At 33.6% G+C, this 27,500-nt stretch overlaps 1 protein-coding gene across 5 annotated transcripts in view; it reads left to right on the forward strand.

The window, feature by feature from the left end:
* FOXP2 (forkhead box P2) overlaps positions 1-27,500 on the forward strand; it is a 355,837-nt gene that overhangs the window by 324,334 nt on the left and 4,003 nt on the right. For all 5 annotated transcript variants that reach the window (XM_036246291.1, XM_036246293.1, XM_036246295.1 and 2 more), the window contains 2 exons: positions 198-267; positions 1,027-1,190. In XM_036246291.1, coding sequence (XP_036102184.1) covers positions 198-267; positions 1,027-1,190 — 234 coding nt within the window. The remainder of the gene's footprint in view (positions 1-197; positions 268-1,026; positions 1,191-27,500) is intronic.

Consider the following 27,500-nt stretch of genomic DNA (forward strand, 5'->3'; position numbering starts at 1 on the left):
TGGACCAAGTCAATATATAATATAGAGAGAATTATATAATTAAACTATATTATCTCATTTCTTTGGCTTTAGATCCATTCCCCTCTGGACTATGAGTGTGAGGAAAAGGCCAGAACATAGCTTACTAGCTAAGATTATTGATATCTAGATATTTTCTATTTTTTCTTATAAATCATCTTTATATTTTTTTCTTCCAGAAGCCCAACCTTAGTAAAAAATATACCTACCAGTTTAGGCTATGGAGCAGCTCTTAATGCTAGTTTGCAGGTAATATCATCAAGTGTACCTTTTCATTATCTTTGTATTTGAATGTTGTTTTTTTGTCATGGCTTTGTTTTTAGGTGGGATTGTGATTGTTCTTAATAGTTGGTTTATCATCTATGTATGTTGTAGTACTTAGTACTATAGAAAACACTGATTCTAATTCAAGATACTTTTGATGTGAAGAAGCAAGAAGGACACCCTGTGGCAAAATCTGGAATACTCGGTTTTCCTGCATATGCTAGATTGATGGAAGCTTTTGCAAATGCATGTGACTATGCATTAATATTTATCCAGGCTGTCATAAATGATTTCACATCATAGTGTTGGGGAACATGGTGCTTGTGGCAAAAACTTTAAAGTTTAATTATAATATATAATTTTTATGCAAAAGAGGTAAATGCCAGGACTTCTTTATTTTGAGTTAAGTTTTGGTCATTTTTAAAAAGCAAAGCAACTGCTTATATTATCTCAGAGTTTCTCACTACACACGAGAATACAGCATTTTATTATGTGGAAGGCTGAAACATGAGTAAAAAAAGTTTTCTGGGAGAACTATTCCTTTATATTTCACATAACACTCAATTTCCTTGGTATCTCTGCCACAAGTTGCCAATTAGAAATTGTGTCCTTCCTGTACATTTTATTTAAATGCTTCTAAAATATCCACATCATGATTCAAACTCCTTAAAATAAAATTTATGTTTTAAAAATTATTTTAAACAGCATTTCAAAAGTTGTTTTACACCCTCTTCATTTCACTAGGCTGCCTTGGCAGAGAGCAGTTTACCTTTGCTCAGTAACCCTGGACTGATCAACAATGCATCCAGTGGCCTACTACAGGCAGTCCATGAAGATCTCAATGGTTCCCTGGATCACATTGACAGCAATGGGAACAGCAGTCCGGGCTGCTCACCTCAGCCACATATGTAAGTGTGATTAACAGACTCCATAAAAGGAAGAGCTTATATTCATATGCTTCTAAAATTTAGTATTCTTCTAAAGTTTTGAATGATGTATAAGTAAAAAATACAAGTTTAAGTGGAGTTAAATTGCACTATGTTCATGATATGAATTTGTGTATCTAAATCAATTTTAAGACATCTTTAGAATCTCTTCAGTGTCCTATAATTATTGTAGTAACAGTTCTCTACAAATTTTTAATACAGCAAACATTCTCTTGTATGTAAAACAGTATCTAAGATGACTATATCTTATGGGTCATTATCACAGTTTGGTTTGTATGGTGCAGTAAGAATATATATGATGGAGTAAGTTGGCATAATTTTTACTACTATTAAAGGTCTCTAAACCATTTATGGACTATGGTCAAGATATTGCCCATTTTTATAAACCATAAAACACAAAATTTAACTATTTCCCACAGTTTACATAGAAACAGTAAAGTGTAACTTTTTGACTGTCATATTAATCAGTGTAATTACATATTCAACTTTAATTACTGGTGTGTCTGTATTGGCAAGGTTTATATGTTATATTTTATGCAAGACTGCGATTCCTATTAATATTTAGCAGCTAACTATATCATTAATTACTCTAAAATCTTTCCCCTACCATCTTTTTAATGGAGCAGAGAGAGTAGATATATTAAAAATTTAATGTATTGTGAATTTCAGAAATGTGTATTAAAAATGTGTTTTAAAAATGCCTGGCCTCATTCAATAGGCCAAGCATATCAGTTTCTTGTTTACTAAAAAGTACTGACTCTGGGAGAACATAGAATTCAAGGGGGAAAAAAATAGGATCTGAATAATGAAGTGTAAACACCATCCAGTTGTTAGATTGAATTATAACTTACGTCTATACGTACTTCCTAAAGTTAAATGTCATATACTTCCAATTTTAAGTTACTAATGGAAGCATATTACTTTCTCTCATTTTTATATTGTCTTCCCCTATCTTTGAATTACATATCTAGTCAAAGACGTGAAAGAGAAATGTGGTTCTTTCATTTGTGCCTACTTTCATTTGACCTTTCACAAAATATAATTTTTGTTTACTATTTAAATATCTTATTCTACTTGACATACTAATGTCTTTAAGATCATGTACATAATGGCCTTATAGCACTTTTACTCTATCACCTTTTTGAAAAACACACTGTGAATATTAATGTGTTTCATCAGGTTCCAAACCATGACTTTTTCAAAATGGAAAAAATTTTTCTTTTGGAAGTGTCTTTAGATGTATTAAATAATACAAAAGAAGTAATAAAACCAGAAGTAGAAAGAACGTGAATATATGTTCTTGAGAGCAGCAGTACAATAAAACAAGGAAAGTGAAAAATTAGACAAGAGTTTTACATTCTTGCTGTATCCTATAGCCAGGCAGAGGGTAGCTGATGCCTTGTACTTTCAGCAGTTCTCCTAAGTATACTGATGCTCACTCCCTGTATAAAATGTGTAAAACAGTAAAATTTTAAAGAGCAAATAAGAGTTGGGGCTTGTTTTCCTCTTTTAAAATCTGACCTATTTTAGAGAAATGACATTCATAATAAAAGTATTTAAGCTGTTGATGCAACTCCCTGCTGCTAATATTTACTATATAGTTGTTGTTACAGACCATAGATAGAGGATAGGTATAAAGAAATATTTTTAATGTGTTAGTATTAAAATAAAAAATCAATGATTCAATAAAATAGGTTATTAAACATTATATTTTTAGAACCTAAAATATTAGGCTAAATTATGGCATTATTAGATTTGTAGTATTTTTCATTTGACAATTACTATTTTAGGGTCTTCATTTTATAAATTTAGCTACAGTATAATTGTGGAATATCTCAGACCAAAAAATACTATATTTAATACAATATATAAAATTGTGTATTTAATGCCAGATTTACTGTTACTATGGCTTTATAAAATTAAAAAATGTTGAGTCAATATATTGTATATTTTATGCACATATGAATTAGTGCCTGTAAAAATATTTATATGTATTTTCCTCAAAGAGATAAAAGGAAAGTTTCCCTCAGCTTGTTGAAAATAGATTTCAGAAAAGATTAAAATTAGAGGATGATCAAATCTTGTCTTTTTCTAATTTATCTAAATTATAATAAAAATTTTAATTATCATGCAAAATATTGTGTTGACATTCATTCTTTGAATCTGTATCTGCTGTTACCATTAACTTTTTGTATATAAGATGTCAAATATTGTTGATAGAATGTTATTTCAGTATTTTGTATTTTCATCTTGATAGAATTTTTAGATCCTTGTACATAAAAAATGTTATGCATTTTATGTACATTATGAGGCAAAGAAAAAATACTATCTATTTCTCTCAATCAAAATTTGGCTGCATATAATTTAATGCACTTCAAAGTATTTTGAAAATTAAACAGAAATGAAGGAATTTTTATGAACCATTTAAATAGCATACTTATATATCCTGAAATGAAGTCATGGTACTTGTTATCATTGTTTTGGAGGGGGATAGTTATGCTGATGCAATTAGAAACTAGAAACAGAAAACCCTGATGGTTTCAACAGTATATGGACTCTAGAGAAAGATTGCAGCAGTTCTAATCCCAAATTTAGCATTTATTAGCCGAATAAAATTCATTTTCCCTCAGTTTTCTCAGCTGAAAATGAGGTAAGTAATAATACCTACCTCATAGGATACTGGCAAATGAAATGACTGCCTGAAGCATAATAATTGCTCTGTGTGTTCCTCATAGTGCTGTGTACACATTAACTGGCTTATATTACCTCTTTTGATACCTAATTGCTATTGTAAATGAGACTATAAATAATATTAAAATATTCCCCATTTTAATACATTTTTTAGGTACTTCATAAACCTGTGTTGTTTTCTTGACACTCATACCTCTTTTCCTCCCACCTCTTCTTATAATTTATGAAATAAGGTTTGTGAGTTTAAACAATATGAGGCCAGAATTTATGGTAACCATCAGCTAGGGTCAGTGGGATAAGAGATTTTTTTTTTTATAAAATGATGTCATCTGAGGTTGTAGATAATGAACAATTTAAAAAGAAAAAATAACATCAACCTAGAACAGGAACTCATATGTGCCTAGAAAACATTGATTATTAGTTTTGATAATAATTTAGAGTTTAAAAAGTAACAGAGAATTTAGAATATATAAAGTGGGACCAGACTGTGGCATATCTTAAATATCAAGTTATGACTTTTATTTTACTCATTATGGAGCCTGCTAATGTTAAAGGCTTGAGTTTCACAGTATCAGAACTGTGCTTTAGATAATCTAAAAATATATTGAATAGTTCATGTATGGTAGGATATGTGTAGTTGAAAGAGATTGGAAGCAGAAGTAATTCTTGCAGTATGTAGTATCTGATTTAAGTTCAAGACTGGGAGTGAAGAGCAGGAACTGATACAAGAAGTGCTGTAAAAAGAAATACCAGAACAAGGCAACTGACTGAATATTGGGGACAAAGAAGAAAAGAAGGACAAGTCATAGCAACTTTAAAACTCACAAAGAGCAATAATGGATACAAGAGAGGAGAGGCTCAAAAGGGAAAGTGATGGGTTTAGCATTTATTTGCTGAATCCAGTAACATAGATGTCCTTAAGATTCAGGACAAAACAAAACTGAAATTATTATTTTTTTAAGTCTTTTCACTCAACTCTGAAATGGTAAAACCATATATATTAGAATATAGAAGTATTCTTGAGATTAGTGGAGAAGATGTTTTGAAGCTTTAGAAGAATAGAATACCTATGGGTTAGTGCTTCTTATAAATTATCTTTGAAAAACAAAAGATGCCAAATTATCATCCATAGTCTTCATTTTGATGCTCCATATTTAATACTTTCCTTCCGTTCCAACTTCTATTCTTGTAGTGCCCTGAACAAAGGCTTTTGCCAAACTAGTGTATTTGTTTTGCCTTAACTACTTGTCTTTCTGTCCTTTTCTTTTTTGCTTTTCATCTTCTTTCTCTCACCCAAATTCCATCTTTCCTTGAGAGCCTAGTCCTATTTTTCTATTTTTCTAGTATCCTTTTTCAAGTAATTTTGCTGACCCACACTCTACTTCTGAAGGGCTTACTCCTTGTACCATTATCTGGAACTAGCTCACTGTGTATATGACCATGTGTGCATGATCATTTTGCACATATCCCGAATTTAACAGAGATTATATTTTAGATATGTTTTAGTATATAAGTCCCTAACACATTATACAATATGAAGTAAGCACTCAATGCCCATCTGATAGTGAATAGGAAGACTTAAGTGGAAGGTGACAGTTTAGCTTGAAATGGATTGATTTCACAAAGAAATATCTACAAGAGTAAAATCCAAGATTGTATTAGAACCCTGAAGAAGAGGGGGAACTAGATATTTTAGGAAGAAGAGATAAATAAATATAGTGTTCATCTTTATGAGGGAGCAAAGAAATCTTTCTAAATATTGGTAATGTACACTTGTTAAATTTTACTTTTAATTTTAATTATATAGTTAATATGTATTTTATAACTGTCCAAATTTATGTGAGTAAAAGTGGCAAACCTTTTCACCACATTTATGATTATCCTTCCAGACTTGTTAAATTTTATTTATCTTATTAAAGGTGAATTTAAAAAGAAACAAATACAATGAGGTCAATGCAGCATAAATCAGATGAATGTTCAAGTGGATTTTAGCAAGAAGTAGGACAAGTTAAAGCCAGGTGGAATAATATATATGTGAAACTTATTTTGACTTTTTAATAAATAATTTTTTTAAAATCTTTATTTTGTACTGCTGTTGAAAGAGTTCTAGAGCCATCATGGTCTGAACAAATACTTCCTTTAAGAGTCTGAGTTGAGTATCAGTACGATTTATAATACTATCTCTTTATGCACCTCAGTGCCAATATACCTGATTACCTGACTTTTCAGAGTTCTATAGAATATAGATAAAAATAGTTTAGATTTCTATTTTATATCAATGGTTACCTCTGAAAAGAATTACTTCCTGAATTAGGATTAATGGTGTGTTCAGACAGAAATAATTTAAACATACTTTATTTCCCCATGTATTAGACTTAAATGAATGAAAAGAGAAGAAAACATCAGAAGTAGTCCTGGAAGGTGAACTTCTAGTAAAATAAATCCATTTCTTGTCTCTTTCCAAACATGAGGCAAAAAGAGAAATTTAATGATGTACCCACCATATTTAGTTCAACTCAGCTGTTTCCTTTCTATTTAGCAATGATTTCTTCTCACTCTCAATAAGTTGGCTCAGATTTGCATATTTTTCTCTTGTAAAAATGTTAAATGAGATTCCCACTTTTCTATTTTGAAATTTTGTTTCTAGGGATCAAATTGAATGCTCTTTCTGAGCTGGTTTTGTATTGAAGGCTTTATAAATAAAGCCTTCCATTGTCATGTACTTTTTCTTCCTGATTATTAGTCTCCTACTGTTGCGTTTTCAGATAATTTCTTGTTTCATTCCTGAATCCTCTTCACCTCTCTTATTAAAGCAAATATATAAAGTTTGAGAGTTAGTGATCTTCTATGTAGAATCAGATGTTAATATGATTCATAGAAGACTAGAAAATAAAATTTTTGTGTCCTTAGAAGCCAAAACTTTAGGGTAAGAAAGTCAAAGGCTGAGACATCACCTGAAATTAGTAGTGCAGTAGTATTTCAGGACTGAAATGGAGATTCACCTTTTTCATTTTATTTTATTTTATTTTATTTTATTTTATTTTATTTTATTTTATTTTATTTTATTTTATTTTATTTTATTTTATTTTATTTTATTTTATTTTTTAGAGTGGAAGGGAGGTAGACAGAGAGAGAGAAACATCGAGGTGAGAGAGACATACTGCTTGGTTGCCTCCCGCACGACCCCAGCCAGGGCTGGGGATCAAACCTGCAACCCAGGTGTGTGCCTTTGACCAGGAATCGACCCTGAGACCCTTAAGTCCACAGGCTGATGCTCTAACCACTGAGAAAAACTGGCCAAGGTGAGATTCATCTTTTTGATTAACATATTCTACATGCCCCAGAACTTTCTGTACATCGCATGTCCCAGTCATCTTTACAGTATCCTCTGCCTCTTGAGAATGTCAGTGGCTATTATCATTCCAATAATAAACTTCATTCCAATAATAATATTTTGCAACCAGAGACAGTTAAAAGGGACTTTTAGACTCCCACTTTGTAAAACAGTATTGAAAATCTAATATAAACTGTGAATTGTCATGAAACATAATGAAAATATTCAAGTATATATTACCTTTCTTCTATTCTCTTTGGCTGCCTTAAATTTTAAATTGCTATTTGTAGGCACATGAAGAATTGCAAACCCTACACCTTCAGTTGGTGATATTTTATGTTAAATTACTACAGCTCTTAGATCCCTCTGTGTGGACAAAAGCATTTGAAATGGCCCTGTATTTCAGAGGAAAGCAGTTGAAAGTGACTGACAACTTCAGCAATGCTCTCTCTTATTGTCTAAATCCTATTAAACCTGTACTGTTTTTGGTGATATTTGGATCATTAAGATGCAGTATAGAGTTTTAACATAAAAACATTTTTATTGCTTTACATATGTTTCCACAGATTTTCTAATTCACAAATTTTCACCATTTTTCTAATTCACCTTTATTTTCCCCTCTTAACATTTCTGAGCCTCATAATTTTTGTTCTGACTTAATTCCATTTTTATTTAATCTCTAAACATTTTCATTAACTTTGCTAGTTAGCTTTGAGATCTCTTTCCAAAGTGATTGTAGAGAACTTATGATTATGTGAGCTCTTCATTGTCTGATCTTTTTTGTTTTTTAAGTGCTACAAGTGTGGCTCAGTAGCTGCTGTTCTTTTTTACATTATTCCAGTCCCCAGATATGGCACTTACAACTCATTCTATTTCCTTTTAATAAAAAGATCCTCCCAGAGGTACAGTGCCTTCAGCTGAAAAGTGTTATATCCCCACCGTGCTAATTGTGGAAATTTGTGGTTTCCTATAGGGTCTTGAAGGATTTTTATAGAACTATACAAATGATATCTGACATCCATGATATGAATCCCCACAATTTAGGCAAAGTATGTCAGAAAACTTTTAGCTGATAGTATTTTAGCTTATTTCTTCTGTTTTCTATCTAACAAAGATACTTTGTTAAAAGGTACATTTCATTTACACTAACACTAGTTGAGCATTAGAAATTTTATTTCTCTAAGGGTCAAAAACCATTGAGTGAATTGTTAAAAAATGAATATTGCTATTCAGTATTAATTATTTTCTATACCAGGGAAAATTTAAGGTTTTCACATACCTATATATTTTTATTTCAGCTTTGGACATCAAGTTTGGGAAGTAGATGTGTAGTTGGTAAGAAAAGGCACTTTTTGACTAAAGATATTGATTATATAAAGTCAACTATCACTTCCAAATATTATAAAGGTAATTCACATGTTATATTCTAATAACTGTTAAAAGTAGTGCATTTTGACTACTATGATAGAATTTGAGATTGATCAGTCACCTAAGTATCATAATATACTAGAATACTTTGACACCAATAAACACACATTAAAATTTTATCTCAGGGTTCCTATATTCTATCAGCAGTTTTTCTCATTAGGACAGAATTAAATAATTTATGTAAACAATAGATGACCAAATAGTTTAATATAACTAGTAGAAACTAACATTCTTTAGTTTGCTTAACATTAACCTATTCTTTGAAGACTAAAAATGGAGTAATAGCAGGGCACTTAAAAGAGAGGAGCAAAAGTAATCATTGTTTATACAATGTTATCTTACTATCAATAAATTTATATTTGCAACATTAAATCTAAGGTCCCTTTTGTTAAATTAGCAGATCAAAGAAGGACATAATGCACTAGATGTAGAATGAAAGGTAAATACTATTTTAACTCCCTATTCCATTCTTATGTTTAGAACTAACAGAGTATAACCGAGCATAGGTCAAGAGAAAATTGAACATTGAGTCAGTGCTATGGTTTAGTTTGAGCAAAGTAATAGCTCCAGAAAAGCAGCCAGTCTCATAAATTAGACAGACCTAATGATATGAACCATATGTAATCCTGGTGGAGAACAATCTCTGTAGAGATATCCAGGAGTCATTTTCACCAAGAGCCAGCAGTTGAGGCATTGTATCTCCTCAGGGCAATTTGGCAAAAAAAAAAAAATAGACAGCTGTCCAGAAAAATGGTTGATCCACCTGGTAAGGTTGGGGGTGGGCTGGGGCTACCCACAATCATAGGGCCCAATTAGGGGATTTTGAGGTCAAGGTCAAAATCTTCAGGGAACCAGAACCCAAGTTATCAAAGAGGGAATTAGAGAGAAATAGGACATAGACTTTGTGTATCCATATACCCATCCTGACATTTCTAACTAAAACTTAGTTCAAGTAACAAAGCAGAAATTCAATGAATCAAAATACTTTTAGAGCAGCAGCAAAACTGACTTAATGCCCAGTGTCAAGATGTGATTAACTTTCTTTTATTTCTCTAACCAACAGATTAGAAATATAAAGGTCCTAGATTCATAGCTAAATGTTTGTTGAAAGTTTCTGTTTATGAGACACAAAGTGGAATGGTACCAATTGTATCTCAATAGGCAACTATTCTGATTCTGAGATTGGGCACAATCTGTACTCATCAATGACCAAGGAAATTACATTTATATTTTTATTTTATTGTAGCCATTTGAGTGACAGCTATCACTTTTACAAATCAAATAGAATGGGAAATCTTAAAGAATTTTGTTATGTTTTTTAATCAGCACTGAGGCAAACTATTTGAAATCATTTGGAAGTTAGCCTTCAAATCATGTAAAATTTCATTTCTTTAATCATTGTTGCATAATAAGTGTCAAATGCTGAAGGTAGGGGAAGAAATCTTAGAGAAATATATATATATATATACAAACATACACACACACACACACACATATACACACACACACATTTGTTGGCAGCAAAATTGGCACCAGAATATTATTGAGGATTGGACCTCAGTTTAACAACCTCAATACTTGAGTTCTGGCTAAGAAAGAATTCAGAATCAAGATTCAAACTATCAGAGAAAGTTTATTTAGAAAGTTACAGAGGTAGAATAAGTGAGCTCTGAAAGAAGTGAGCCAACTGAGCTGCTTGGTTCAGGGAACAAGTCACAGGAACAAAAGAACCCTTGGCAAGAAAAACACACCTGTGGGAAGAGGGAGGGGAAGAACGTTGGTGTGCTCTATAGGGAGAGCCACCCTTGGTCCTCCATCCTAAGGGCTTTTAAAAGTGGGGATTTAGCGGAGATTCCACAGAAGAATCTCAGTAAAATATTTATCAGCTTTCCAAGTGTGTCCTTTCAGGGTTGAAGTCTCTACTGATTGGTTGATACCAGGGCTGGGGGTCATTAGTCAATACAGCTGATTCTGAGGTTATCTATGGCATTGCTTGTCTGGTTTTGCTGCTTTTCTGAGTCTGGAGATGAAATACAACTGAGGCTTAGATATTATCCCTAGGGGTTAATGCTTAAGGGAGTGGTAGTGCAAGGATCTTGCATGGGGTTCTCATGAGACCACTCTTTGGCTCCTTGCCCCTCCTCTAAGCAGATCTGCCTCATGATTAGCGACATTCCAGGAGAGGAAAGAAGAGGGGAGAGTCCAAGCTGCATGACAATATGAAAAGTCAGGGAGTTTAAACAACATAACCAGAAATATGCTAGGGAAGGAAAGGTTACCCTGGGGGTGAGGTCCTTGTTTTCCCAGTTTCTAGGTACCTGGTACATTCTGCCCTGGTGACCTTCTGTACCAGGTCCATTGTCCTTGCTCTGCTCATATCCCTCTGACTATCATACATTCACTCTATAAAGTTATGTTTCTTTAACCTTAATCTATCTTTTTGTTATATTTCTTTTTTTATAACTTTTTCTTCTTTATTGATTTTAGAGAGAGAGGAAGGGGAGGGAGAGAGAGATAGAAACATCAATGAGAGAGAACATTGATTGGCCTCCTCCTGCATGCCCCCCACAACCTGGGCATGTGCCCTGACTGAGAATTGAATCAGTGACCTCCTGGTGCATGGGTCAACACTCAACCACTGAGCCACACCGGCCGAGCTTTGTCATATTTCTTAAAATTTATATTGTCTTTAAGTGAAATTTTGGAACTCAAGCTCAAAGTCAGATCTGCTAGGATATAGGATAGAATTGTATACCACATCCTTAAGATTGGCAATATATATTAGAAGAGAATATTTCATTGCAATTAAACACTACATGACTACCTTTTTTAAAGAAAGTAGAATAAGAGAGTAAAGAGATGTATTAAGCATATTAAGATTAAAGTTTTATTCTGACTTTAAGAAGAAAAATTGAAATTTATTTGGCTGTTTATCCTTAGCCAGGATGAAACGTATGTAAAATTTAGTAGGGCATTTTCTAATCATATTCTGAAGAAAGTGAACTATAAAGGCATATATGGAATCGAGTAATCATTTGTTCACTCCAGTTTTTCTATCTCTCTTTTAAAAATGGCTGCACATCCCTGGCTGGTTTGGCTCAGCCATTAGAGTGTCGGCCTGCGGTCAAGAGAGACCCGGGTTCATTTCCTGCCAAGGGTGCGTACCTCAGTTGCAGTTTGTCCCCAGCTCTGGTTGGTCGTGCGGGTGGCAGCCACTCGATGTGTCCCTTTCATGTCGATGTTTCTCTCTCTCTCTCTCTCTCTCTCTCTTCCTCCCACTCTATCTGAACAAAAAATGGAAAAATGTCCTTGGGTATGTCCTTGGGTAAGGATTAAAAAAAAAATGGCTGCACAGCCTTGGCCAGTTTGACTCAGTGGTTAGAGCGTTGGCCCGATACCAGAGAGTCTCAGGTTCAGTTCCTTCTAAGGGCACATACCTTGATTGCAGTTTGTCCCTTCCCCAGTTGGGGTTGTGTAGGTGGCAACCAATTGAGTGTCTCTCTTACATCCATGTTTCTCTCTCTCTCTCTTCCCCCCTCTCCCTCCTGCTCTATCTGAAGATAAATACAAAAATGTCCTCGGTTGAAGGATTAAAAAAAAAAAAATGGCTGTGCATTTCTGGGAGGAGAAATATTTTCTTTTTCATTAAGAGATAAACCCAATTTTTATCTGTTAAACTGGAGTGGTGGTTCTGATTACTGCCCTAATGGCAGTAATATGCAAACTATTGCAAATCAAAACAAAGGTCAATTCATTCAAAGCAAGAATTTTTGTGGTAAATGGTATTTTAATTTACAAAAGTGAAAACAATCTTTATTTTTTAATTAATTAATTAATTATTGTTACAGATGTTTCTACTTTTCCACCCACTAATTCTCCCCTCTCCCTCCCTCCCCACCCTGTCCCCAGCTTTGTTGTCCATGTTCATTGTTCATGCATACATGCATATAAGTTCTGTGGTTTATCTATCCCCCACCACCCCTTTCAATAAAGTAATAAATTGGAAAATGTTGAGCCATACAAGTAAACATCTGTTTTATAATTTCTTTCTTTCTCTTTTTAATATTTTTTATTAATTTGTTAGAGAGAAAGGAAGGGAGAGAGAGATAGAAACATCGATATAAGAGAGAGAAACATGCATTGGTTGCCATCTGCATGCCCCCCAATGGGTATCTAGCCCTCAACCTGGGCATGTGACCTGACCAGGAGTAGATCCAGGACCTCTCAGTCCATGAGATGACGCTCAATCCACTGAGCCACACCGGACAGGCTGTTTTATAATTTCTTAATTGATAAATTAATAGCTACTTTATCATTTCTAGTTGTTTTTAAACATAGGCCTTCTTATTCATTTCTATAAATAAGAGAATTAAATATTTCTCTAATATGTGCTTAAATTCAGAATATCAATTCTAGAATTTATTGGAAGAAATCAGGATTATTATTTTAAACAAATAAACAGCTTAATAAAATTAAATAATTTTTATGATTGTCTAAATAACTTTAGTTATTTAATTACTCATTAGCCTAAGATTATATCATTTTAAAAAGTACTACAAAATGTCTTATTTTAAAAGTAAATTTTTTAGTTTCATTCTTAGCTTATGTCTGTGATATAATAAACTAAAATACTTACCCCTGAAAATTACAAATGTTTAAGCATGAATTGTTCTCGTTTCAATCTGAATTATAAACGGGGATAACAGAACTTTCAATTTTTATAAATCTACCATTAAATTCCAAATGTAATTGTATCTTTCTTTTGTGTCTATACTAGAAGGAAATGAGTAAAATTGAATCTTCACAATCTCCATTTTTAATTTGCTTTCTAAATTTTACCAGTTTTCCTATGAAACTTCTCTTTTGAAAAAAAATTACTTTAAAAATTTTGTTTGATGTGATTACATATTTTAAGATATTAGTCAATAAACATTAGTTTTTCAAAATTAACTATCAAAACTAATCATTGCACCTTATGAAACTAAATCTTTCATATTAAAAAAACAGTCTGTGTATTTTGGAATTTATTTTACTTTTTCAAAACAGGCATTTATGCAGTAAGCATGAGGATTCTACAATTAGCAAATTATTTTTAAATGAACATTTATGCAAATGCAAATACAATTGATTAAGTGCTAATCATATGCTTTGATTTTTAAATGCTTACATACTAATAGTTATCATTATTAATTCAATAGCTCCATGCCAAATACTTGATAGATAATATAGAGAGTTAAAAGAAAAACTTATCTGAGTAGTACCTTTTAATTAGAAAACTTTGATGGTATTTTGTAAAATAGTCAAAACATATGGAAATTAATGAATAGCATTAACTATAGCAAAACTCAGTCTATTCTGATATTTTTTAATGTTGTTGACCAACACGTAGAACATAATAAATAAGATACAGAAGAATTAGTTTTATTATAAAGATTTTCTATTAGAGTTAAACAATATACCCCATGTAAGTTAAAGATATTGAAAATAAATTTAGTAAAAGGATCAAGAAACTTTAAAATCAAGGACTTGAACAAATCTGTATTGAGTGGGAAATAGATGCACATTTTTTCAATGCATTTAATATGTTTCTTGAAGTACTGTTTATATAAGCTTATTTTACTGGAAAAAGATTATTATATTTGGTCAAATAAAATTAGTTTCTAGAGTAAAATTGTGCAATTAGAACCTATTTCTGAGGATAGGTTTTTGACTATTATCCAACAAGTAATGTGATATCCTTTCAGGCATGGTAGGGCAGGGGAAAAGGTTAAAAATTGTTCTTACAGAATTTTTAAAAGATTGGGATGACATGGAATGATCTGGACAGTATTATGCTAAGCGAAACAAGCCAATCAGAGAAAGACAAATACCACATGATCTCACTTATTTGTAGAATATAATGAACAGAAAAAATTGATAAACAGACCCAGAGACATAGAAAGGAGTACGGTTCAGACTGACAAACTTCAGAGGAGAGAGACGGGGGTGAGGGATGAGATAAACCAAAGAACTTATATGCATGCATGCATAACCAATGGACATAGACAACAATACTTGGGGTCAGGGGTGGGATAGAGAGGAGGGTATCTGGGGGCAAAAAGAAGAAACATGTGTAACAAAAATAAGTTAATTAATAATAATAATAATGATAAAATTTTTCAAAAAGATACCTCTTCCTAAAATCATGTTTATTACTCCTTTTCAGTGGTACATTATATTAAATGTATTAACATTTTCTCAAATAACTAGGTTTATCCGAAGAAAAGGTATAAGGGCTCTCCTATAATGAGTAATCACGCAAAAACAACTTTAATCTTACATTTAGCCTTGACTTGTAAATATTTGATGAAATTGACTTTATATTGTCTAAAGTAGCCCATGTTGTAGATATAAACAATTAATTGTAAACTTTTCCTTGCAGCACTTGTTCATATTTATCACATTTAAGATAACATTTTATCATTAGTTTTATGTTATTAATAAATACTGCATTTCTGAAAGGCCAATCAAATTTATATTGTGCTACTGAGTTTCTAATAAATGATAACATTATATAGTTTAATCACTACATTTAATAACATCTAAATAAGGAAACACTGTTATAACTCTGTGATCTAATGTCTATTGACAAATTATTTTTGAACATCTTAGATTAATAGAACTTTATTCATAGTACTTTCTTATTCTAAAGAAATATAGGAACAATCTATAGTACCTTTTACTTAGTCTTGAACAAGAAGAATATGAATACATTTTACATTCCTCTAGAAAATACACAGTGTGACCACAGTGTAAAAAGATAAACTTCCCCATTATAATTTGACTCTTTGCTTCAGGATATAGGCAAACATTTGGATTTCTTCTGCCTTGCCCCTCTGGTGTGGCTGTTGATTGAGTGTCCTCCCACTAACTGAGAGGTCCCAGTTCAATTCCTGGCCAGGGCACATGCCCAGGTTGCAGGCTCAATCCCCAGTGAGGGGCATGCCGGTCCATGTTTCTATCTCTCTCTCTGTTCCTCTCTCTAAAAAAATCAATAAAAACATATTTTAAAAAAATATTTCTTCTCCACGGGATGCCTTGGGTACTTATAAGTTTCACAACTAAAGAAGCAATACAGTTTTTTTAAGACAACAAATCAGATTATTAATGCAGCTATTCCTCTGTTTGTGTTTTAGTACTGAAGGCAGGCTGTAAAACTGAGATTGAACTACAGTATAAAGATCAACTACTACTCTGCATTTCCTTCTAGTAGAGGATTGGCAGATTGAATGAAGTAGAGATGAGTTCCATTTATTTAAGTTGAATAAACATTTACTGAGTACCTATTATGTGCAACATACTCTGCTGAAAATTTGTAGATAATCTGTATCTACAAAGAGGTAAAATTCCAATAAGGGGATGGATATGTATATAAATAATGAGAGAGACCAAGTAAAGAAATGAAGAGAGTTGTAACCAAATTATGATTTCAAAGACAAGTATAAGCATGAACAAGAATCAGAAAGGTTTCATGGAGGCTGTGCTTTTGAGTTGGGCTTAACAAAAAATAGACTTTTAGATTAAACAATATGAAATTATTGATATTTGATTGTTTTTTGCTTATAAAATTAGCAATCATATTTTTTAACCTAAGATTAAGCAAAGATAAGGAAAGAGGATACATTTAAAGAAATCACCATTTATTTGGGATTATTAGCAAGACCCTCAGGGCATATATCCTACTTTTAAAATGGCTTACCTCTTCTCTTTTTTGCTACTCAAATCTACTGGCAAGACAATATTTGTTTTCCACTATATTTACTTTTTAAACATATTTTTCTTTAAAATGACAAACTGAAAATTAAAAATAAATAAAATTTTCAGAGATCAAGTCTTTATGAATGTGGCCATCGCTACTAAAAACATCTTTTAAAAAATTTTTTATTTATTAATTTGTCTTTGTTACAGATGTTTCTCATTTTTCCCGCATTAACACCCCCCTCTCCTTCCCCCACCACATCCCCAGCTTTGCTGTCTATGTTCATTGGTCATGCATACATGCATGTAAGTTCTGTGATTTATCTGTTCCCCCACAAACACGCCCTCATCTGAGGCTTGTCAGCCTGTACCCCACCTTCATGTCTCTGGGTTAATTTTGTTCAGTTAGTTTAGTTCATTATATTCCACAAATAAGTGAGATCATGTGATATTTGTCTTTCTCTGCTTGGCTTGTTTTGCTTAGCATAATACTCTCCAGGTCCTTCCATGCCATCTCAAAGGATAAGAGATCTTTCTTTCTTACAGCTGCATAGTATTCCATTATGTAATGTACCAAGCTTTTTTTTTTTCTTTTTTTTCCTTTTTTATCCTCACCCGAGGACATATTTTTTATTTTTTGTTCAGATAGAGTGGGAGGGAGAGAGAGGAAGAGAGAGAGAGAGAGAAACATCGAAGTGAAAGGTACAAACCGAGTGGCCGCCACCTGCACGACTTATCCAGGGCCTGGGACAAACTGCAACCGAGGTATACACCCCTAGTAGGAACCGAAACCTGGTCTCCCTGAACCACAGGACGACACTCTAACCGCTGAGCCAAACAGGCCAGGGCTACCACAGCTTTTTAATCCACTCATCTACTGATGGACACTTGCGTTGTTTCCAGATTTTAGCTATTATAAATAGTGCTATTATGAACATACGGGTACATATATTCTTTCTGATTGGTGTTTCAGGTTTCCTGGGGTATATTCCTAGAAGTTGGATCGCTGGGTCAAATAGCAGTTCAATTTTAACTTTTTGAGGTAACACCATATTGTTTTCCACAGTGACTGCACCAGTCTGCATTCCCACCAACAGTGTACTAGAGTCTCCTTTTCTCCACACCTTCGCCAACACTTGTTGTTTGATGATTTGTTGATGGTGGCCATTCTGACAGGTGTGAGGTGATACCTCATAGTTGTTTTAATTTGATCTCTCTGATGATTAGTGGATGTTGAGCATTTCTTCATAGGTCTCTTGGCCATTTGTATGTTCTTTTTGGAGAGGTATCTATTTAGGTCCTCTGCCCATTTTTTAATTGGGTTCTTTGTCTTCCATTTGTTGTGTTGTATGAACACTCTATATATTTTGGAAATTAACTCTTATCTGATGCATCATTGGCGATTATGGTCTCCCATATAATGAGATCCCTTTCTGTTTTGATGGTTGTTTCTTTTGCTGTGCAGAAGCTTTTGAGTTTGATGTAGTCCCATGTGTTCATTTTTTCCTTTGTTTCTCTTGCCTTAGGTGTTGTATCAGTAAAAATTCTGCTGCGTATGATGTCTGAGATTTTGTTGCCTACATTTTCTTCTAGGATTTTATGGATTCACGAGTTACATTTAAGTATTTTATCCATTTTGAGTTTATTCTCATGTATGCTGTAAGTTGGTGCTCTAGCTTCATTTTTTTGCAGGTAGCTGTCCAATTTTCCCAACACCATTTATTGAAGAGACTCTCTTGACTCCACTGTTTGCTCTTGCCACCTTTGTCAAATATTAATTGAGCATATTATCTTGGGTCCATTTCTGGGTTCTCTATTCTGTTCCATTGATCTATCTGCCTGTTCTTGTGCCAATACCCGGCTGTTTTGATTACAGTAGCTTTGTAGTATAACCTGAAATCTGATAATGTGATCCCTCCTACTTTGTTCTTCTTTTTCAAGATTGTTGTGGCTATTTGGTGTCTGTTTTGGTTCCATACAAACTTTTGGAATGTTTGTTCTAGTTCTGTGAAGTATGTCATTGGTATTTTGCTGGAGATTGCATTGAATCTATAGATTGCTTTGGGTAGTATGGACATTTTAATGATGTTAATTCTTCCAATCCATGAACAAGGTATATGCTTCTACCTTTTTAAAAACATTTTTTTCTTTATTGTACTGTAGTTTTCTGTGAAGAGGTCCTTTACTTTTTTGGTTAAGTTTATTTCTAGGTATCTTAAGTTTTTTGCCACGATGGTAAATGGGATTGTCTTTTTAGTTTCTCTTTCTGTGAGTTCATTGTAGATGTATAAGAATGCCGTTGATTTCTTGACATTAATTTTTTATCTTGCTACTTTGCCAAATTCATTTATTAAGTCTAGTAGATTTTTGATGGAGTTTTTAGGGTTTTCTATATCTAATATCATGTCATCTGTGAATAATGACAGTTTCACTTCCTTCTTTCCAATTTCGATCCCTTCTATTTTTTCTTCATATCTAATTGCTGTGGCTAAGACTTCTAGTACTATGTTAAATAAGAGTGGTGAAAGTGGGCATCCTTCTCTTGTTTCTGTTCTTAAGGGAAATGCTTTTAATGTTTGCCCATTGAGTATGATGTTGGCTATTAGCTGTAGGTTTTTCATATATGGCCTTTGTTATGTTGAGATATGATCCTTCTATTCCCACATTGCTGAGCGTTTTTATAAAAAATAGGTGCTGGATTTTGGCAAATGGTTTTTCAGCTTCTATTGATATGATCATATGGTTTTTATCTTTTTGCTAATAAAAGCATCTTAATCACAACAAGGACTGTAGAGAAATTCATTTTCAATATCTTTCCATCTTTTACTTTCTAGTATTCAAAGTTTCATGGGATCTGCTTCTCCTCCTCCTTGAAAAATTAGAACAACAAATATAAAGTTTTTCAAAATTGCATATGAGTTATGAAAAGTCATCATCTGTTTTAACTTTTATAATTTTTGACATAGGTTAGGCTCTTCTATCACCTTGGCAGATTATAAAAGGGAACTCTTTCATATACATATAAATTTAAGAACAATAGATGCAAAACCTCTTTGCTCCACAACTTATAGCTTAAATTTTTACTTCTCTTTCCTGTTTCTAGTCCTACCATCTTAGTCCTTACAATTATTAGCTTATTACACTACTTTAGTTAGTTCCTAACTGGTAAACCTACCTCCTTTGGCCTACACTCTATCTACGCTTTGCAAATTAGTCCCCCTGAAACTCTTCTATCTTTACACTGCCATGTTCAAAATCTATCAATAGTCCCTTCAGCAGGAAAAGAATAAATTTTAAGTCCATAAAATGCCATTCAAAGTCACTTCACTGTCTGACCTTTTTCTCCTAGTTTCTAACATGTCTTTATTACTAACCCTCCTTTCCCTGTGGCCTCTACACACTGCCGGGGTTCCCACAACACATCTAAGATTCTTCATTTTCCCCATTCCACTCAAAATGTCCCCCCTTTTTAAATCCTCACCCGATGATATGTTTCTTTTATTAATTCTAGAGACAGAGGAAGGAAAGGAAAGAGGGACAGAAACAGATAAATATCAATATGAGAGAGAAACATTGATTGCCTCCTGCACACTCCTCAATCAAACCTGCAACCTAGGTATGTGCCCTGACCAGGAACTGAACCCGTGACCCTTCAGTGCTCTGGATTATGCTGTAACCACAAAGCTACACCAGCCAGGGCCAGATGCACTTTTCCTCAACTCTGCATAATGAGCATTTTCATATATTATTTAAATATCTACCTGAAGTGAGGACCCCCTCCTTCAGAGAGCTGTGACTGATTACATTGCCAGAATTTATCCCCTTTCTTTCATCACACTTTATTTACTATGGTGTGGATCATGTTCTACCTGGTATCAAAGTTGTCTTTCTCTATTAGACTGAAAACTATGAGAACGGGAACCAATTTTCAATTTCCACAGATCCTAGCTCAGCACATAATATCTATTGAATTTTTTTCACTTCTAATGAGAAGTAAAAAATATATTTTATTCATAATTAAATTTTTTCCTTCTAGAAATCACTGACTTTGAACCTTTATGTCAGAAAATAGTAACAGACAGTTACTCTCCATCACTAAATACTTTCTATACAATTACCCAAAGAAGTTACAGATAGCTTTCTAATTCTCCCAAGTGTAAACTATATCAAATTAGGAGGTGCTATGCCTTCTTTAAGCAGGACATGTATATCACTGCTTTTCCATAGTAAATAGTAAGTAGTGGATTAAAAGGAATAGTTGAATTATAAATCTTTAGTTTCAAGGGCAGAACAATTGTTATACAGCTTGAAATTAATTTCTGGATTCTAGTTTGAAAGGCTGTCCATCATTTACCAAATGGATAATTTGCTTTAAAGATAAAATTATTTTCGAATCCACTTAAAGCAGTGGTTCTCAACCTTCTTAATGTCGCGACCCTTTAATACAGTTAGTTCCTCATGTTGTGGTGACCCCCAACCATAAAATTATTTTCGTTGTTACTTCATAACTGTACTTCTGCTACTGTTATCTTTTAAGGTGACCCCGTGAAAGGGTCGTTCGACCATGAAAGGGGTCACGACCCACAGATTGAGAACCGCTGATTTAAAGGAATATGATACATTTTATCAGATTTAGAAGAACTACTAAAGTACTATTAAGGGAAACATGTTTACCTTCTATGTGTGCCTTTCTGTAATAATACAGTTGCCTGGTATATATTAGGTGCTCAATAAATAAATGAATGGCTGGGAATAGTATCTAATTCAAACTTCATAGACTTGTTCCTTAAGATATATTAAAACTAAGTCTACTTATAATCCTTTATTCAAGATCTCACAAATGAGACAATAAATATATCAGTAACTCCACTAGTTTTTTTTCCCCCTTCTTTTGTTCATATTTTTTAAACAAAAACTACTAAGTCCTCAATGTTTTAAATGTTATCATCTGTTTTACTCCTGGAAACAACTGATTCTATTTGTTTATAGTAGTTTCTACTTTACTTATTATTAGAGGTTCTTTTAAGGACTACAATTGAATCTTAATCATTCAAGTCCGTAGGGGTAAAATGGCACAATGAATATCCAAACCATCTAGAATAGATCTTCTTCAAACCCAGAGTTTTATAATCTGTATAGTCAACAATTTCTTTTTTTTTTCCATCAAAACTTGCTCCTACTTTACTATCTTTGATATCTATTGGGATTCTTCTCAGAGACAATCTCCCAGTTATTAACTCTTCCAGTATTGCTTAATTGCTACTTCTCTTGGTATATTTCTGGTAGGCAATCTTGTAGTTATTTGAGTATAGTACTTTATACATAGAAGGTACACAGTAAACTTTAGTTAAATTAATAATTGGCAATAGGAGATAATGGTATTGTTATTGGCTTTTGGTTTTTTCTGCTAAGTGGGATTGATGCTCGTTATGTCATTACTTGACTCAGTCCATGCCATAAAGGAAATTTTGGCAGAAAAGTGTATTATCTAACAGGCTTATATCTATTACTATGTCTTTTAAAATGTCCCTTTTTTAGTCTACTTTGAGTTAATCTAGTTCAGGTTTCTCCAACATAAAATATATTATTATACTTCATATGCCTAATGTGCATAGCAGATATGATGTAGGCCTGGGCCATTCAATGCATGTATGCTAATGATTTTAATGACAAGCTAATAATGAGGTCTGGGGTTGATAGCCGAGGATAATAAGTGTAGTGACTCTATACAGAACATTTCAATGATGACCATTCTACTTTGAAATTTACTTTTCTCTGTTGATCTAAAAATGATCTGAGACATGACCTGGGCTTTTGGCTTAGTGTTTTAGTTTTCAGGAATGGGTTAATAAACAATTCTTTGGAATAATTATAATATTATGTTGTGTTATTTTTTTTTTTATTTTATTACCTTAAATGTACTTTCAAGAAAGTATAGCTTGTCATTAGTTTAATAACCCCAATAACTGGCATCTGACATGAAGGGCACATATATCTTTATTTTATGACTTTCTAATATAGTAATAAAAATTTCTCTGGGAGAAGGGCTAAAATATTTTAGAGCTAATTAAGTTTGTACAATATTTAAACATTAATTCATGTATTTATACCATACCTTCTTCTATAAAGGATTTAAGGTTATGATTACATCATGACTGTATTTAACATTTATTGATCACTTATGATGCAGGCACAGTTTCAAGTGGTTACATATGTAAACAATCATTTAATCTTCATAACAACTGTATAAAGTAGGTACTTTATTATTCCTGCTTTAAGAGAACAGAAACAGAGGTACAGAGACATTAAGTAACTTTCCCTATGTCACATAGCAAAAAGTAAAGGAGCCAGGATTTAAACCCAAGCATTTTATCCTCAAAGCCCACTATATTTTTAAACAATATATTATTAACCACTTAACTGCATGACTGAAGATTATAAAGTACCTAAACTATTCAGTATTATTTTCACTATACTTACAAGTTAATCAAAATATTACATATATAAAACTTACTGTGTTAAATCACACCCTGGTAATTAAAACCTTTATATTATTCTACTAGAAAAGAGGATACATAAGGAAGAACAGTTGAGCATTCAGTACAGAGGGACTTTCTTTAAAGGGATTCCTTTATTTTATTTGAATTGTCAGAGAGTTTCCTTTCGTGAAGGGGAGCATTTTTTTTTTCTAGAAGAAAATCTAATTATCCTCTAATGATGTAATACATGGTACCTTGAAGAATTTGGAAAAATGAACACTGTAGAGATGTCCACTTTTTTCTAGAAATAAATTAAATGACCCTTGTATTTTATAATGGGGACAAGAAGGGAAAGATACTGCTAATGGCCTCAGAAGTGACTAATTTCCCATTCATCCTGCAACCCACTGAAGGCATGTGTTTCTTTGTGTTCCATTTCTTTTGAATCAGTATACAACAGGACAGGGGAAAACATGGAGTTCTTTGAGATTCAAAATTGAAAAACCTATTAGAAAAGAAATAATCATGATAGAATTTTATGATCATTGAAAAGGATTCCACTAATTTATAGGTATGAGATACTTAAAGTTATCTTACTACTTGTTATTTCTTTCTTAAACATTGTTTTGATGGCAATCAGTTATTAAAAATTGAGCATTAATAATTGTTGGCTTTGGTTTTAGTTTATTTTAGTAAATAGTAGCCTAACACTGTAGTCTTAAGGGAAATATTGTTTACGTTGTTCCCAGGTCTGATACCTTGTTCAAAAATTAAGCTCATGGAAAGGATTCCAAGAATACTTAATTCCAGAGATAATTTTTTTAAATTAATGCAAATAAAACTATTTATGACTTGATGGAACATTATTTATTAAATCAACATGTATTTACTAGGTTTTTCCTATGTTTATAGCTTTCCTGATCTGTGAAGTTTATAGTCTAGTTAGCAAGACATGACATAGCCACCACTAGAAAGAATTTAGTACAGTACCCATGATTAAGGTTACATGGGATAGCAGGAATAACAAGGTTCCAAGAAACATGTATACCACTCCTGGCTCTGCCTGTACTTCTCATAACACTTGGAAAGTCACTTTCTAATCTGTAGAATAGGAGCATTGAATAAATTATATTTGATACAGTGTTAGGATTCAAAGATTCTATGGTATTGAGTATCAGAATAATCAAGAAAAAATGCTTTTGGTGGGTCAAATTAGCAGATCACTGTAAGCTGAACAGGTCAAATGAAGTCTTTAGAAGTAGATAAGATATAAGTTGGTCTGATCCTTAAATGGTAGATAGGATATGCATGAGTACATAGACCAGAAGGGAATTCCAGGTTCTATGAACACACAGAGGGTTGAAGAGGGAAGCACAGACAAAGTCAGCATGAAATGTCTTGGAGTGGGAGCTAATATATGAGACCTAATTAAAAAGGGTGCTATTATATTAACCTTAATAATTTTTTTTCTAATTATTTCAGAACTTAGAGTTTTCCATTCACGAAAATGTTCTGAATCCCAGACTAAACCTAGAAAATCTAAAATTATAAATTCAACTCAAAATGATTTTTAAATCATAATGTCATTTAAAAACATAAAAGTCATTAAGTAAATATGAACTTTGACAAATAATCTTATTAGAAGATTTTATTTGTATATTTTAGAGAGCGCTTTTGGAATATTAACATTATATTTAATAAATGTTTAAAATTCTTTACATGTCTACCTGTTAATCATAATAACCAGTTGGTTCATCAATCATTTTACTGAAACTATAGGCTAGTTCAGTGAAACATTTAGTCAAAGTAGTTGATTCTTTTAGTAGATACTTTAGTCAAAATAGTTTGTTTTGTCTTTAAAATGATCTTCAAAAACAGTTTTTATGATTTCAGGCTTTTACTATTCTGAAATCATCTGTACACACACACACACAAACACACACACACACACACCCCTACCTCCCACCTACCTCTGTGTTATGCATTTTCCTAATAGCTCCTTTTGAGTATTTTAATCAGTTGTGTAATCTTTTATTAGTTTATTTATTGCATAAAATAGTATCTAAAAATAAGTCATATGCATATATTAGATGGTTTACTTCTTGAATTTATAAATTATGCTTTAATAAATAACAGTTTTTTCAAAGATTTCAATTTTATTTAGTAATTTCTCATGCAGGGCAATAAATAGTACCTTGGAGATTTAAGACTATATTGGTTTTCCTTACATCAGTGGTGCAGTGCTGTGGATTTAATGCAACTTTTTATACATATAAAACATAGCACAATAACTTTGGTTTCATTAAATATCAATAACAGACTCTCTTCTTGAGTTTTTATTTATATTGACTACAATAGAATTTTATGATTTACCCTACTAAGTGCAATAGTGGTCTTACAAAAGCTACTTCCCGTAGTCTACAACCTATGAGAGTAACCTATTCTTAGAATTGAGAGATTAGAACTGATCATAGCTTTATATAGTAGAACCTTTCGGCAAATTTCAGTATTCTTTGCCCATGCATGCAAGATATGAGACTAGTTACAGGAACCATCACCCAGAAATGGCTTCCTCGACTATCTGTTTTATTATTTTTCATTAACACAAGTACTTCTGTGGTAAGCAGTTATGATCAGAGCAAGGATGGTGGGCCAGGTATAGAAAGTCACCAGGGTGGAAAGCCCCACATGCCTAGCAATGGAGAAAACAAGGATCTTGCACCCAGGGTAACCTTTCCTCCCCTAGTATATCACTTGTCAAAGTGGTTTAGGCCCCCTGATCTTTCATATCACTGATCATGCAGTTTAGACCCCCTGAACTTTTCTACTGCTGATTATGTGATTTGGGCTCTCCTCTGATCTTTCCTTTCCTGGCATGTCACTAATCATGCAGTAGATCCCTTTGGAGGAGAAACAAGGGGCCAAAGAGTGGCCTCATGTGACTCCCATTCAGGTCTTTGCTTTACCATTCCCTTAAATATTAACCCCTATGGATAACATCTGGGCCTCAGTTGTGTTTCAGCTCTAGGCCCAGAAAAGCAGCAAAACTAGGCAAGTGATACCATGGCTGACGTCAGGACCAGCTGCATTGATAAATAACCTGGTGCCCTGACACCTACCTATCAATGCCTTGCCAGTGAAAGTTATGTTCTTTCATGGAGTCTCAAGGAAAGCATTTTAAGAAAGCCACATGTTGGAGGGTGGTGGTACGATAAGATTTATATAGGAGGAAATAGAAGGTAGTCCCTAGGTTCCAATGTCCCATCTCCATCCATCCTGCCATGGAAAAAGTCCAATCTTTTATTCATCAGGGCCAGAAACAGGGACAATGTCCACAGATTCTGTGCCATAGTAAAGCTTGGTCCTTAGGAGCCTACTGGCATCTGCTAGACTCATATGGCTGCTATGAAATGCATGAGTGAATGGAGCAATCATGTATTACTGTGCAAGAGAGAGAGAGAGAGAGAGAGAGAGAGAGAGAGAGAGAGAGAAGAGAGGAGGGGTGTAAACTTCGTTAAACTGGGATTATATTATCTTGGGTTTGGGAAGGACCAGGCACATTTTCAAACTAACTAATTAACTGCCTAAGCTTTCACAGCTTTGGATGGGCCCATCCCCTAACTAATTTATTTTTTGGATCTTCAGGGTTGTGTCTTTTATTCAAACCAATCCTTTTCCATGCTAGACTAGCCTCTGTGGTTGCCATCTTGGCTCCTATTGTGTATGTGCTTACCTATCCCCACAGTCTGGGCGAATGCACCAGGGAAATTAAAAAGCCTGTCCTTCATTCCTATATGGGGGAGGGAGGGGCATTAGTCTCCTTTGTGGGGCAACGCTGTGAAGCTGTAGTTTCCTGGTTAAATAGGCTTCCTAGTTGATTATAGTTAATAATGTCTGATTTCCTTTGCTCCCTTCCTTTATTAATAACTAGCTACCTATGCTAACATGTGGAGACTACAACCCTGAAAAGACACACCTAGAAAGCTTTTGAATATTCTATTGAGATCCTCCCCTGGGACCTCCTCTAAAATTTCAACCCTTAACCCACCTGGTGTGGCTCAGTGGTTGAGCACTGACCCATGCACCAAGAAGTTGCCAGTTTGATTCTTGCCCAGGTTGTGGGCCCAATCCCCAGTTCAGGGGCATGTAGGAAGTGGCCAATTGATGTTCTCTCTCATTGCTGTTTCTATCTCTTGTTCCCTCTCCCTTCCTCTCTCTCTAAAATTAGTAAAGGAAAAAAAAAAAAAAATCCCAACCCTTAAAAGCTGTTAGGAAGAAGGAGCCAGCATGCTTTCTCTTCTGGGAACATGTCTGTCTGTGCCTTTCCTCTCCCCTTCCTCGCCCCCCCACCAAGGCACATTGTTTCTACCTTTCTTTCTCCAAGGACCCTTCTTTTGCCTCTGTAACTTGTTTCTTGAACCCATTTCTTCTATGGCTCACTTCTACCTCTGTGACTTTCTAAATAAACATTTGCTTATAATTTGAGTCTTGGCTCTGAATTCTTTCTTAGTCAGAACCCAAGTACTGAGGTTGCTGACCTGAGGTCTAGTCTCACTCTACCAGTGTAACACATGGTGCCATTTTCGCCACCACCACCACTTC

Source organism: Molossus molossus, unplaced genomic scaffold, assembly GCF_014108415.1.
Source record: "Molossus molossus isolate mMolMol1 unplaced genomic scaffold, mMolMol1.p scaffold_m16_p_7, whole genome shotgun sequence".
Taxonomy (NCBI): Eukaryota; Metazoa; Chordata; class Mammalia; order Chiroptera; family Molossidae; genus Molossus; species Molossus molossus.